This window comes from Xiphophorus couchianus, chromosome 15 (assembly GCF_001444195.1).
Source record: "Xiphophorus couchianus chromosome 15, X_couchianus-1.0, whole genome shotgun sequence".
Taxonomy (NCBI): Eukaryota; Metazoa; Chordata; class Actinopteri; order Cyprinodontiformes; family Poeciliidae; genus Xiphophorus; species Xiphophorus couchianus.
The window spans coordinates 11,284,494-11,298,384 of record NC_040242.1 but is presented as its reverse complement, the minus strand read 5'-3'; the positions used below and the strand labels follow the sequence as shown (position 1 = coordinate 11,298,384).

The following is a 13,891-nucleotide window of genomic DNA, read 5'->3' as shown; positions in this document are numbered from 1 at the left end:
TCAGTAACATATTAGAATGAACATTCAAAAATAACTCAATTTATTCGAGTTTCCTGGGTCGCCATTAATTACAGCAGCTTGAAACCAAACTTAGGAACTATTTTTGGGGCCGCAACATGCAGGTGCACAGCTATACACACCCAAAAGTAGGAACTAAAATGTAAATATGTTCTCATGCAGCTGTAGTAGAACTTCTTGGCATATTTAAAAGACAAAGTGGGTTGTTGCACTTGTAATGCAGCTTTAATGAAAAGTTTCCTTTGCAATCTAAATCGCCCTCTTCATCTCCACCAAAATGAGTTTTCTTTATGAGTCATCGGAGTCAAATTCAAGTTAATCATAGGAAATTGTAGCAAAGAGGAGGAAGCAGCGGAGGATGCAGCTATGCATGTTCATGCATTTTTAAATCCTTGGTTCCCACCACTTCATTACTCTTCCTAAATCAAGGAAATTATTTTTGGGCTTGCTATATATTCACTTGGGAATTTAAAAATATTGTCAAATCTGTGGGGGGGAAAAAATGCTTTTATCGGTCATTAGTCACAACTTTAATGGGGTAAGAAGCTCCAACAGATTTCTATGGCGTATCTTAAAAAAGTGTTGCTACTACTTGAATTGTTTCACATTTTGTCACCTTCTGACCACAAATCTAATGGATCTTATTGGGATTTTATGTGACAAAACGACACAAAACAGTGCAGAATAGTGAAAAGAAAGGAAAAGGACATGTGGTCTTTATACATTAAGTTTTGGACTTTGAATAGGCCATTCTAACATGGACATCCTTTGATTTAATTGTTCCATAGTAACTCTGGCTTAATGTTTTGGGTTGTTGTCTTGCTGGAAAACATATTTTCTGCGATGAATAATAAATTAATTAAAAATCTGGTATCTATTAAATTCCATTTTACAATTATGCACTACTTTGAGTTGCCCTATCACATCACATCTCCATAAAATACACCAACATTTGTGGCTGTAACACAACAAAATGTAAGAAAGATAAAGGGGTATAAATACTTTTGGAATGTACTCTATGCAATCACATCATGACAAGGACATCAGGAGAAAGCATCAGAAAAGAAATACGCCGTGCCAACTACGTTTCTCACCTCTGGATCCTCTGGGAAGATGTTGTCGACCAGTCTCTTGTACCGAGGCCTGAGTGCCCCACAGCAACCACAAACCCCTGAAAGAGAAGCAGACAGAGACAGACAGACAGACATGACCAATTAGACCGAGAAAAATGCAATAAAAGTAAGTGGCGGTTCATTTTACACATCTTTTCAAAAACTGCATCTTTTTCCCCCTACACATAATATAAAAGTAATAACGTCTTGTGCACTCTAGGGATACGCTTAGAGACACGTCAAACAGTAAGTTCGTTATCTTTGATTCTGATTCATTTATACCACTGAAGTGATATGACCAACTTCATTCACAGTAAGGTTGGAAAACAAACAACAGTGTTTAATGAAGAGGCAGAGGCACAACCTGCTGCAAAGGGAGCCAGTAAACCTGTCAGCAGATGCAACACAACTACAGCTTTTAAAATAATAATGCACCCACTGAAAAAGTTGACATACTGCAAAAGCAAGATATGCAAAGAGAGATGGTTCAGTGTTGGCTCCAGACACATAACTAAACATATAAAAATCAACATGAACAGACACATGCAGCCCATCAAAAGCAGTCTTGAATCGTGCAACACACACAACATGAGGAAAGATGGTGGTTTTTCACATTTTACATTTGAGAGACAAACTAGACACCCAGACAGAGCTGAATTCTGATTGGCTGGGAGAATTCAGCAGTGGTGAGTCATAAGCACAGTCAGGGAGAAGGAAGATATGAAAAAAAGGGATAACCTCCAAAAAACCCCAAATGAATGCTGTATCCATTTTCAGGTACAAAAAAAAATCATACATTCAGCATGCAAGTTTGAGAGCCTTAAAACCTAATGGAAAAAGTAGGTCATTACACCATCAGCAGTGGAGTCGAGTGATGAGGGATATGATAGTCTGACACTTCATACAGGCAAAGGGAAAAAAATTGTGCAAGGCAAACACAGACAGTAATTCTTTGATTCTTTTTATATAAAGTCCAACATTTATCTACTTCTAATTAATGAAAACAGATTTATTATAGCTTCCATTACATAAACTGATGCCCTTCTCACTAAAGTGACAGCAAACCTCATTGCGAAAGCACCCTGACCCATCATTAACAAGATTACCAGCTGCCCAATTACCACTCCACAAGGACAGCATGCTGCATCCAGCCTCCAGGAAGTCGACTCAACACTATTCAGATTTTCACAGAACCCCCAGAAACTTTCAGGCTCCACACTTTAAACTAACATAGATAGTTTTGTGGCTCATGATAAGCAGCGCTTTATGAAACACCCAGACTCAAACAGAGGCGAGATTTCCCAGACCAGCTGTCAGCTGGTGCTATTTGTCCCAAAATCACAGTATTTATATCCTCGATAAATAACCACCAATCTGTCCGTGTCTAATGCACATCACAGAATAAATATCTCGGAGTTGCACACAGAATAGCCAATGACAGTCTTCTTTCAAAATGTTTTCACAATATCCTTAAGCCATAAAATTATACTAATAAATATCTTGACATAATAAATGCCTATTTTATTATGTTAGGAGAACTGGAGGTATGGGACCATATTTTAGACGTAGGCAGAGAGCTACAATCTTCAAAATAATATTTACTTAAACTTACTGTTGGAAGCAGATTTCCCAACTGACTAATAAAGTATCAAAATAATAAAATGTTATAAATAACATTTATAAAATTTAAATAACATTTATACATTTCATAATAAAATGTTATAAATAACAGGAATACTTAAAATATTGAGTAAAGACAACACAATAAAACGTTTGTATTTTTAGCTAAGATTAACTTGATAGCTGCCTGAGCCTCGTCTGGTTATCAATAATCTACACCAAGATGAAGAGGAATCCTTGAATCTCCCATGGCAACCATTCAGGAGTGGGCACCGTTTATTTAAGCAAAGCTCCTCCTTGGAGCTGCAGTCTCCAGTTGAGCTTCCATCCCACAGAGCGTCCCTCCCACATGCCTTCAACACTCAGCTCCTTCAGACTAGCGGCAGTCGCAATTAGCAAACACCTGATCGTACAAACATCTTCTCAGTCCAACGCTCCTAAGAATGGTTATAAATGGCAAAACGGAGAAGGATTGTTGTGATGATATGTTGAAGGTAGTGTGTCGGAAAGAGCAGGAGCTTCTTAAAGAGACAGACACAATTTCGGAGACAAATTTCTTTTAAGTCATGTTTGATACTTACAGCATTTTATAACAACTAAAGTTAGCATAGTTACTTGATTGTGCTATAAGGCAACACTGTGAGCCTGGAAGATACATAATACTCACTCTTTAATCATTGAGTGAAACTGAAAAAGAAAAGCTCCTTAAATATATTTACTATAAAAGTTGTTGAGTTTCAATCTGTTTTTTGTTCACAGCAGGAACTCCACAGCAGGAATTGTGTTGGGGCTTATCTCAAAGAGTTGTGCGTCTATTCATAGCATTTCTCCTCCATCACTTCAAACACTAATAAACCCTCTGCACCCACTTCCTCTACTTCTCTCTCTCTCTCTATTTCATGCTTGCAGTACTGGACTGGGGCCTGAGAGTAGGAGTCACTGATGAATTAATGAAAATGCGGCAGGTCCCCGGTGTGGTGTGGAGAAGAAGGGGATGGTTGAACACAGAGAAACACGAACCAAGACGTGGTAGGGGATAAACATGGAAGTGTGATTGGGGAGGTGGATTGAAATGAGTCACAGATTAGTGGGACTTATTGTACCTTCTCTAACCAGCACAAATCTGTCCTGTCCTGTCTGCTCGCTGGAGAGAAAATTAATTTTTCGAAGGTGTCAAACTCAATTTCTTCTTCAGGTTGAAGGTTTAACTGTTGTAAAGTAAAACTTGCATAAATTCAACAGTCCTGTGGACATGGTAATCGATACGATGTTTCATAAAACTTTGCTGCACAGCAAACATTTGCATTTCCACTGTTGCTTGTTGATATAGGCATGTTATTACTCAGATAATGGCCTCCGTTTTGCATTTAACAATGAGTTCACCATGTGTTTATTTTGCCAGGCTAGGTGGAGGGTTAATTGCAAAAAGCATGTAAGGTTTTTGCAGCATAGCTCATTATAATGTGTGTTTGTTAGAAATTGACTCATTAAGAGAAAAAAAATCCCACAAGTTCAGATGGTGGACAAAAAATATAAGGCAAACTGTTTTGTGTGGTTGGTAATGATGGGTTGGCATGGAAGGGAGCACAACAAGGTGGGTGGACAAGGATTCGAATGACAGTGATACGAACCACACATACTCGGAGGGGCGGGGGGAGGGTCTCACGACATCCACCTACTCTGCACAGCAAGCTGACCGACACATAGGGGCGACACACCAAGCTCCTTCACGCCTACATGGACCCTCGTGAACTGTATAATAATAACCACAGAAAATAAACATGGTGGCACACAAACAGAATGAGTCACCAATAAAAAAACAAAAACACATAGATAAAAAGTTGATGGACATCTGTGAACCCTCAGACTCAGAGAACTTTCTTACATGGATGAATATATAGCAGCTTGCAAAAGTATCCCAGTTCCATAAACTTTTCTATATTTTTTAACTTTATATCCTCAAATTTATGCACATTTTACTGGGACATTATGTGGCACAACGCATTGTATGAATGTGAGGTGTCAGAAAGATGCTGAATTGGATTTCAAACTTTTCACAAATAAAAAATGTGGACTGTATTTGTGATTAGCCTCCCTTATTTTCATACTCCTGAATAAAATGTGGTGCAAACCAGCTACGTTTACATGACTTGTAAATGAGATGTACAAATAAAAATTTCAATCTCCACAAATCCTTTAGGACATGTCTCTACCAGTTTTGCACTTCGATATACAGAAATCCCTCTCTTGAAGTATCCATGGAGGCTTCTTCAAGGGTTATACCCAATTTAGCTCCATCCATCTTGATCACAGATCTAACTAGAGGGGCACTGGATATAAACATTTTGAAAACTTTCCATTGTATCTTTCCACTTTAAAGTGATGCACCAGTTTGTGTTGGTCTAACACATAAAATTTCATGAAAATACACACTACTTTGTTGCTGCAACATGTGTGATGTGAAGGGTCCCCAACCCCTAGAATCACCGAGCCAATCACAAATGTATTTTTATCCTCAAAACAATGCGCGGATACATTAAGAGATTACACTCTCCATTTTCCCCTGGATGTCAGCTTAATATTTTCACATTAGGTTGTGAGACTAAAACACAGGAAAAACAAAATGAAGTGAGAGAAAACAAAGGGAAATAACTGAATAGATTTTCAAATATCTAAACTTATTGTTTTGCATGTATACTGTCATGTGCTCATGTAGAGTTTTGCAGGACACACTTACTTAATATTCACAAAAATACAAAAGCAAAATATAATCCATCACCATAAATATACGTCACTTTTTCAAAATTATCACAAAGCATACTGCCCTTCAGGGTTGTCATTACATAAGAGCAAGGGAGGGGGAAAGAGTACGTTTGTGCTATTTTTACATCTTCAAACATCTTCAAAAGATGAATTTGAGCACAAAAGAGATCCTTCAAAGTCAGGATGAAAGTGAGACAACAATACAACAGAATGCAAGCGAACAAACAAAATTTATGAGCAGAAGCTGATTTGGCAACATTGAGCACATAAGCTGTTGCTGAGAGTTTGGGAAAGCTCGAGTATCACAGAGAGCAGGTTGGCGGTATTACAGGAGCATGACATAGGCTAAGAAATTAGTTTTTTATATGCGTGTGCCTCGAGGGAGCGCCAAGAGAGTGACACAAATTCGAATTCGGTGAATATTTATGACATCATCAATCAATCCTTCCTTATTTCTATCAGAGTTATAGACTCTTCGGGACATATACCCAATACACATGTTCAGCCAATAAAATATGGAGCAGTGAGACAAAGTCGGAGCACACACTCCGTCCTGTGTGGGTGGCAGCAAACACAGCTGGTATAAAGAGACCAAAAAGCTGCTGTCCAACAAATTCTCAAGACATAAAGCCATGCTGACACACTTTAAATCAGGGCTGGATAAGGCAAACTACATTACAGAACTTTGTTTCTTTTTATCTGTAGTACACAGTGTCTCCAAACTCTTAAAATATAAGTTGTAGCTAAAAATTTACAGCCCTATAAAAGACCAGAAAGACAAAATCTGAAACCGTTACAAAAATGCTTTCCAGGCTCCAATTTCTCAAGAAGTGCAGGTTACTATGCGATCTATGAATCACGACTCAAGTCAGCACTTTTCAAAGAAGGTTACACAGCTCCCCAGAAATTACAGAAAGAAAAATATGATTTAAAAAGATTTAAGCAAATGAGGGTCCATTACAGAAAAAGAACATCCTCAAAGCGGCGTCTTCTTTCAGTCCGGCAACGTAATTGAATAAATCCTCACAAGAGCCAGAGTTCCCATAATGCGCTCTCTAGAGACATTACACTTCGGTAACAGCTTTAGTCTATCAGAAGAAAGCTAAGCAGGAAAGCATTTGCAGAATGTAGGAAAACTGGCTCAACGTGAGTTCAGGGCATTACTCACAGGCTTCAGCAGCCCAGAACAAAACACACATCAGTGCACAGTGGAAAAAATGACAAATGATATTCTTACCGTACATCGATTGTGATGTGGGGAGTTTTTCACTACAAGAACTGTATGTTTCCTCAATGCAGCTTCAGTTCCTCATTCAGACACGCCGCTGTGCTGAGAGGCACTGGAAATGTACACAAATCCAATCGCATATGCACACACACACACAAACACAGAAAGAGAGAGCAGAAGAGAGAGGCATAGAAAGACAGAGAGAGAGAGAAAGCCCACTCGGGAATAAATGCCAGCACGTGTGCTTTGAGCTATAAAGCATACAAACGTGCACCGTGATTGGTGCATAGCAAGTCTCAACGCTGGAAATCACTCACCGTGGCACACACTCACACACACCCTCCCTGCCATGCAGACACACTTGCGCACGAATGGGGGGCTAAAAGACAACGTCAGAGAGAAATCACGCCGTGATGACCTTGGATTTTCCCCGTTCTTCTGCAATAGCTTTCCTTGACAACAGAGCAGTGCAGATATACAAAACCAAATATTTAACTATGACCCTCACACTTCTCCTAAATCAGCTGCAGGAGAAAAAAAGCAGAACACGGATTGGAGAAATAGATATGACGAGTAGATAAGATAGACAGAAAGGGAGAACACCTCTCTCCCACGCAACCTCCTCTTTCCTTTGGTCAGTGTCCCACATTGCCTCCTCTTTATTGTTAGCGTTACACAAAGCTTATGTAACTTTACGCCATCCTTATGATTCTTTTTGGTTAAAAATCAAGAATACATTTAATCTTCTCTAACTGTATTTCTACACAACACCTAATGTACATATTGAAGAAAAGATAGTATTACATAACAAAGCACATCTTCTGCACCAATACAGAAATGAGTGGAAAGCAAACATTTTGATTCCATTCTTTAATTTTCGGTAGAAGCATAAACAGTAAGGTTAATATGAAAAATCACCCTGAATTCTAAGGTTTTGCATATCCATCCACAGCATTCATACAGTACAGTGAAAAAATGCAGCCAGATGCTGCCAAACAAACAGTCTGTTGGCAACGCTACGAAATCAAGAGTTTGGTGCAATGCCAAAAATGAAAGGTATCAATAATAATTTTTTTGAAAGGCAGCCACTGTGCAGTGAAAAAAACTGTGATGTATCAGATTTCTTGACAAAATTAAATCCTTTCTATTTTGTTGATCTAAGGAATGTCTATTCCCACTTTAAAATACGCTCAGTGTAAAATATGTTCAATAACACAATAGATCTGCTGTTAATACTGTACTCAGACAGCTGTCGCTGTGGGAGAGCAGTGGAAATATTACAGATGAAATAATATTTTCTTTTACAAAGTTCAAAGAAAAGCACTAAGTTTATACACCAGGGCAACAGTTTTAGATGTTACCCTTGCACACTATTATTCAAAAGTGCACTGAAACATGCTAACTTATGAACAATCCATTCATTCATTTCAGAAAATGCTCCATACAACAACAAAAAAAGTCAGCAGATAGAACTGTGAATTTATTGAAGACAGCAGCTTAATGTGTCAAGCCAAAAATAAAGTTAAAATATAAGCACAGTCCTGCAAAGACTTTAGTTGGGACAATTAATCTGGTACTTTCAAGAAAAACAAAGTCAAAGTCAATGATGAGTGAGTTAGGTGGGGCACAATCAGACTATTAATATAGACCATGTAATACAGACAGTGTGTTCTTTGATTCAATCTACATAACACTCATTTTAATAAATGGGTCAGTGTGAGCTGGAGTAGTACCTGAGAAAAAAACTGATCAGATAACAAATAAGGCAACAAGTCCTTTTCTTAAAACAAAAATATAGTTTGATAAAAAACAGTCAAGAGTTTCCTGTAAGTTCACCTCAAGGTCAGACAACCCAATGCTCACTAATAAAAAGTTGCATTTCATTCTCACAAAGCATTTTACATGCTAAGATTCATAAGAGCATAATTTGAAGACAGAACCACCTGAACAGTCCACTGTTCAACCCCCTTGCACAGTCATCAACTCATTAGTACTGCTGCCTCACAGCAAGAAAGCCTCCGGATTGAAGCTAAATTGTACCGGGCTTTGTGTGCGGATTATTAATGTTCTTCTAAAGCCTGCACGCATTTCCTGTGAATTCTTCTGTTTCCTTCCAAAGAGCAAAAAACATGCATGAAAGGCTATTCAGTGACTTCCTGCTCCCAATAAGAACAGCTTTGGGAATTTTATTTCTAAATTTTCTGAGAGAAAATGTATAGTTTTAATTTAGTTTGGATGACAGAAATGTATTTGAGTGACAATATGTCTAACTTCCATACTTCTTATTGGATCATATTTCAAGAGTCATTTTAGTTCTTGTTTAACAAGTGGTCAGGATTTAAATATGAAATCTGAAATAAGAACAAGATGGATGTATCTCTTAGTCAGTGGGATGGGGAAAACGTTGTTCATATTGTATTATTTCCCATACTTGTCCATACCTAACAAACACAATCAATGCTTTTCTTGACTGCCTACGAACCATATTGGGATCTTTTCTATTATCTTAGCCACTGCTCCTGTAAGTTTGGAACAACTTGTGTGTTTGAATTTATAAGAAAAAGTATTTTGTCTTAAGTCGCCAAAGGAGCAAAGAGTAAAAAAATAAGAGAAAAGTGCACCTGGATTTATTTTTTTACTACTTTCATAAAAAAATATGAAAGTTCTTTTAAAACTTTCAGAAATGTTTTAAAAGAACATTTCTTTTAAAGGTTTCTTTCTCTATGTCCGAAGAGAACAATAGAAGTGGTGTTTTCTCTTACCCTTGCCAACGCGATGGTCCAGAAGGGTACGGCAGTCCAGTGCCAGCCTCTGAGTGGCTGGGACATCAGTTGCAGGCAGTGGCATAGTGGGCAATACACACACACACTATTCTACTTTACCCAGACGCAGTAACTTAAAACACCAAAACCAAAAATACTGATCTTAATCTGCAACCATCAAAGTGAAACAGTTCTGTTATTTTAAGTCACTGGAAATTACGTTTTCTGACACAAATAAATGAGCTCAGTTGCAAAAAGCACCACTTTTTCCCCTGACAAAACTAAACCGCAAAACCAACTTCTCCAGAACACTTACAACCACCAAAAGAAAACGTATACACCATCAATTTCTGCTGAATACCAACTTGCATGTCCCTGTCCTGAGGCTTCTTCGTAATTTATGTTAGCACAGTCAAGTTGTCCGCATTAACTAAGAGATTAGCAACAAATCCTTCAATAGCAGCTCCAGGCTCAGTGTGAATCTCGCTCATTAAAAAACATCTCACAGACACAATGGAGCTCACTATCCAACCACAAGGAGAAGAGGGTGGAGATAGGCTGGGAACGAGGGGCACCGTGGGACTGTCATTCAGTGAGTGGGTTTGAAGTTCAGGGAATGTGAACTTGGATGTGATGTGGGTACAGAAAACAAATGTGCTACAGTTTGTCTGTCCTGAGATGACTTGTTTCATGCACACATCTGGAACAAGTTTACACTCGAAAAGAATTGGTGGTTTTTTCTTTCACCAGAAGCTGAGTAAACATTTTTATGAAAATTATCTAACATATTTTTCATGCGGATTCTTTAAAATCCTACTCGTTTCTGGTGCAGGTGTGAAGTTGAAGAGTTACTCACCTGTCATGCTGGATTTCAGTCACAAGGCGGCGTTGCTAATCAAGCAGACGGAAAGTTGGGTTGCACGTCAGCTCTGGGAAGAGTGTCTGCCAGGGCTTCGAGAGTCAGGAAACCCGCCGGCTTTTCTTTGGCCTGCTAATGTCAGTATGCCAAACTTAGCTAGTGCGAGACCAAATTTAGATAACATCTGAATATACTTTATATTAGTCGAGGCTATTAATGTTTTAGTTAGTCTTATAACTTTACTGAAATGCAACGAGTGAGTTTTAAAGATAATTCAGACAGCAATGTTATGATGACAAATATACCTTGCTAGAGGTTAGCTTTCCTTGCTATAACTTAAACATCACCGATCATATTGACTTGGTGGCTATGTAGTGTGAATGTTCACATAATATGTGAACAAAATATAAACCCTGTTACTAATTTACACAACAGTGTTTTAATTTAACCTAAAGTTTGTTTATACTACTTGTTCAGCATGCTAACACCTTAGCTGTTTCCTAACATAACGTCAATGAATGACAGCAAAGCTGTTTCTTACCATTAAGCGAAAACAAAATCCTTAAAGCCCTTAGCATACAACGAGTTAATGTAGACCACGTTATTTAAAGTTAAATTGTACCAGGGGGAGTATTCATTTGGCTCAGGCCCGCGTTAAATCCCTTTAGCCCCGAGCAGATGACGCCTAGCTGCTAACTGTGACAACCCACCAGGGGACCCCTTGGACACCACCTTGTTGTCATCAATTTTTTAACATAATTAGCTCACATCCTGTGTTGTCTGTCTGACAAAGCTGTTGACTTCATTAGTTTTCATGTATACTACAAATATGATGTTATAGAAATAGTAATTGTCAGAATACTAATACATAAACATACAATTATTAAACATGGTTGTGTGAATATTAATCAAATTCCCTCTTATATAGCGGGCCTCCTCATACTGAAGTAATGTGTCTGATGTTTGTGATGTACATTTAGATCTAGAAATTAGTTTAACCAAATAGGCTTATGTTTTATTTCTGAAGTATATACCTGCGGTAAGGCTCCACATTTTGTTGCAGCCAAAAATGTCAGCATTTTTATTTACATTTATGTGATAGACCAGTACAAAGTTTCACATAATTGAGGAGCTGAAGAAAAAAGATGAATGGTTTTCAGCATTGTTTTATAAATAAACATCTAAAATGTGTGATATGCATTTGTATAAGCATTCAGCCTCACTCCACTGGTCCTCTAGTGTTTAATATTCCCAGAATAAGAACAGCAGTTCTGTGAGGTTCGTGTTCTGGTGAGTTTACAGGACGATGAAGACTGTAGAGTACGCCATAAGTTTAGCAATTTAAAGCAGGGTTAGGTTTTAAAATAATATTCCAAGCTTCAAATATATCACAGTGTGCTTTTCAATCCATTGTCACGAAATATACAGAGTATGGCACACAGCAAACTAAGGATTGGTAAAAGGAACTTAAAGTCACATTATTTTGTGTTATTTGCAAAAGTGACTATTAAAATTTGCAGACTTTTTTAGACAACTTTATGGCTGTGACTGTATGTCACTGCTAACAACCCCACAAACACCAAAGCTTCTCGTAAAAAACAGACCTATTTTGAAATGGGCTACAAGTGTGGAGGAAAATAAACACTACACATTACAATTTATTTGCATTGATATTTTTCTTGATACGAACTGCTTGATGATAAGAATGTTTTTCTTACTTCATCTAAGTTGAGTGTATGTTCAAAAACAATTAAAGCATGACAAATTCATGCATTCTATAAAATAGATTTTGCTCACTTTCTGAAACTGTATTTGTAGTAATAAAATCAATAGGAGCTCTTCTTTATTTCTGCAGTTTGTTGAACATTATATTTAAAGCGTAGATTTGATTACATACATTAGAAGTCAGGATTCAACACCTGAGTCTTGTTCTGAATTGACCTATTATGAAAGTAGCACAGATTGCTTGAATTCAGGTGGAAGAACAAAAGATAACCCAAAAGTATTAAAAAGAATGGTGAAGGGCATGCTGTGGTGGCGTAGGGGATAGCACGACCCATGTTTGGAGGCCTTGAGTCCTCGACGCGGGTTTGATTCCCGGACCCGGCGACATTTACCGCATGTCTTCTCCCCTCTCCTTCCCCCTTTCCTGTCAGCCTACTTTCAAATAAGGAACACTAGAGCCCACAAAAAGATCCCCTGGAGGAGAGGAGAAAGAAAAACAGAAAGGTGAAAGTGTTATAAAAGCTTTAAATCACTCAAAGAACAAAATAATGTGTTGGAGGATGGCTTATATTATTACAGGGCAAAGATTATATATCACACTTCCTGAAACTAATTTGTGAAATGATATCTAAATTAAATAAATGGTGTGAAAAGTTATGTGAATGTGAGTGGGATAATGCCACAAAAGTGTTTAAAAAGACTGTGAAATCAAGCTAAACCTGTTACTTCAAATAGACCTGAGGCAGGGTCCTTTCAAGACTCTGCTTTGTCCCCAATTGATCTACACTTATTTATAGCTACTATTTATAACCTACTGTGCTTTATCTAAGCAAAATATAGCTTGGCCAACTACTGCTAGCAACCCCTTCCTAAGTTAACACATTAAGATTTCTGCAATTTGACCCGGAAGTATGTAATGTACCGCATGCAGGACGCAAAAGTGCTAAGAGTTATCGTTGTTGCGCACCGGCGGACATAAATAGATGTGTGTCTGGTATCAGTGAGATTCTTGGCATGGATTCCCAGGCCATAGGGTCAGTTCTATTGTTAGTTTGGCTTTGGTGCAAATGAGAATTATCTAATTACTGGGCATCCAAAGCAGTTGGTCTTAACACTAAGCTGTATCTAGGCTTGTGCCCAAACCAGTATCACTCGTTGAATGAAACTGTGAATTAAATGCAAGCAGATGACCAACAGTAACAATCAGAAGATTTAAAGTCCTAAAGCGATATTCACTGCTTTGCTCCTCCTTCACAGCATCACAAGATGTATCAAAAGGCTCTTCACTGCCATGCATTGCTTTGTGAGTAGAAGACGATGGTTTGATTTCAGTTGTGGTATAAGCTACTGTACGTGCTACAGACCTGATGGCCAGCTATGTTTAGAAGCACAGTAATCGGTATGAAAGGTTTCAGCAACACAGCCGCACAGGGACAGATGGAAGCATATTAGATCAGCCTTAGGGGCTTTGAGTGTTGCCTGGAAACAATTAGCAGTTTAAAAAACTTTAAACAGCTTACCACCACCGAGACGCGGGAATTATGTGGCAAGTGAGAAAACATGCTCCACAATACTCAGGACTGTTGCTCTCGATAATACAGATTTTATTTATTGTACACAGGAGTCCTCAAGGCACCAAACCCTCTCATTTATCTCCTCTTTTTCACAAACAGTTGAGATAAACTGTGCAGTAATTTGTGACACAAGCATCTAATCCTAATTTTAGTTTTTATACATGAATGTTTTTTATTGATATTCATCTCCCTTTAACCTTGTCTGATTTTGAAACATTAGAATCATGCAT

The 13,891-nt window shown here is 38.1% G+C and overlaps 1 protein-coding gene across 7 annotated transcripts in view; it reads right to left on the bottom strand.

Annotated features, from left to right (window-relative positions):
* LOC114158566 (protein EFR3 homolog B) overlaps positions 1 to 11,086 on the bottom strand; it is a 31,080-nt gene extending 19,994 nt beyond the window's left edge. The window contains exons 1-3 of one of the 7 annotated variants that reach the window (XM_028040185.1): positions 10,904 to 11,086; positions 10,360 to 10,494; positions 1,113 to 1,189 (exon numbers count right to left, since the gene is read on the bottom strand). In XM_028040185.1, the coding sequence (XP_027895986.1) occupies positions 1,113 to 1,189; positions 10,360 to 10,366 (84 nt within the window). In that variant the 5' untranslated portion in view covers positions 10,367 to 10,494; positions 10,904 to 11,086. Of the gene's footprint in view, positions 1 to 1,112; positions 1,190 to 6,474; positions 6,602 to 6,750; positions 6,968 to 7,058; positions 7,234 to 9,503; positions 9,981 to 10,359; positions 10,495 to 10,903 lie in introns of those variants that run through there. The other 6 variants (XM_028040186.1, XM_028040187.1, XM_028040189.1 and 3 more) reach the window with 6 other exon arrangements.
* Between the last annotated feature and the right edge of the window lie 2,805 nt (positions 11,087 to 13,891).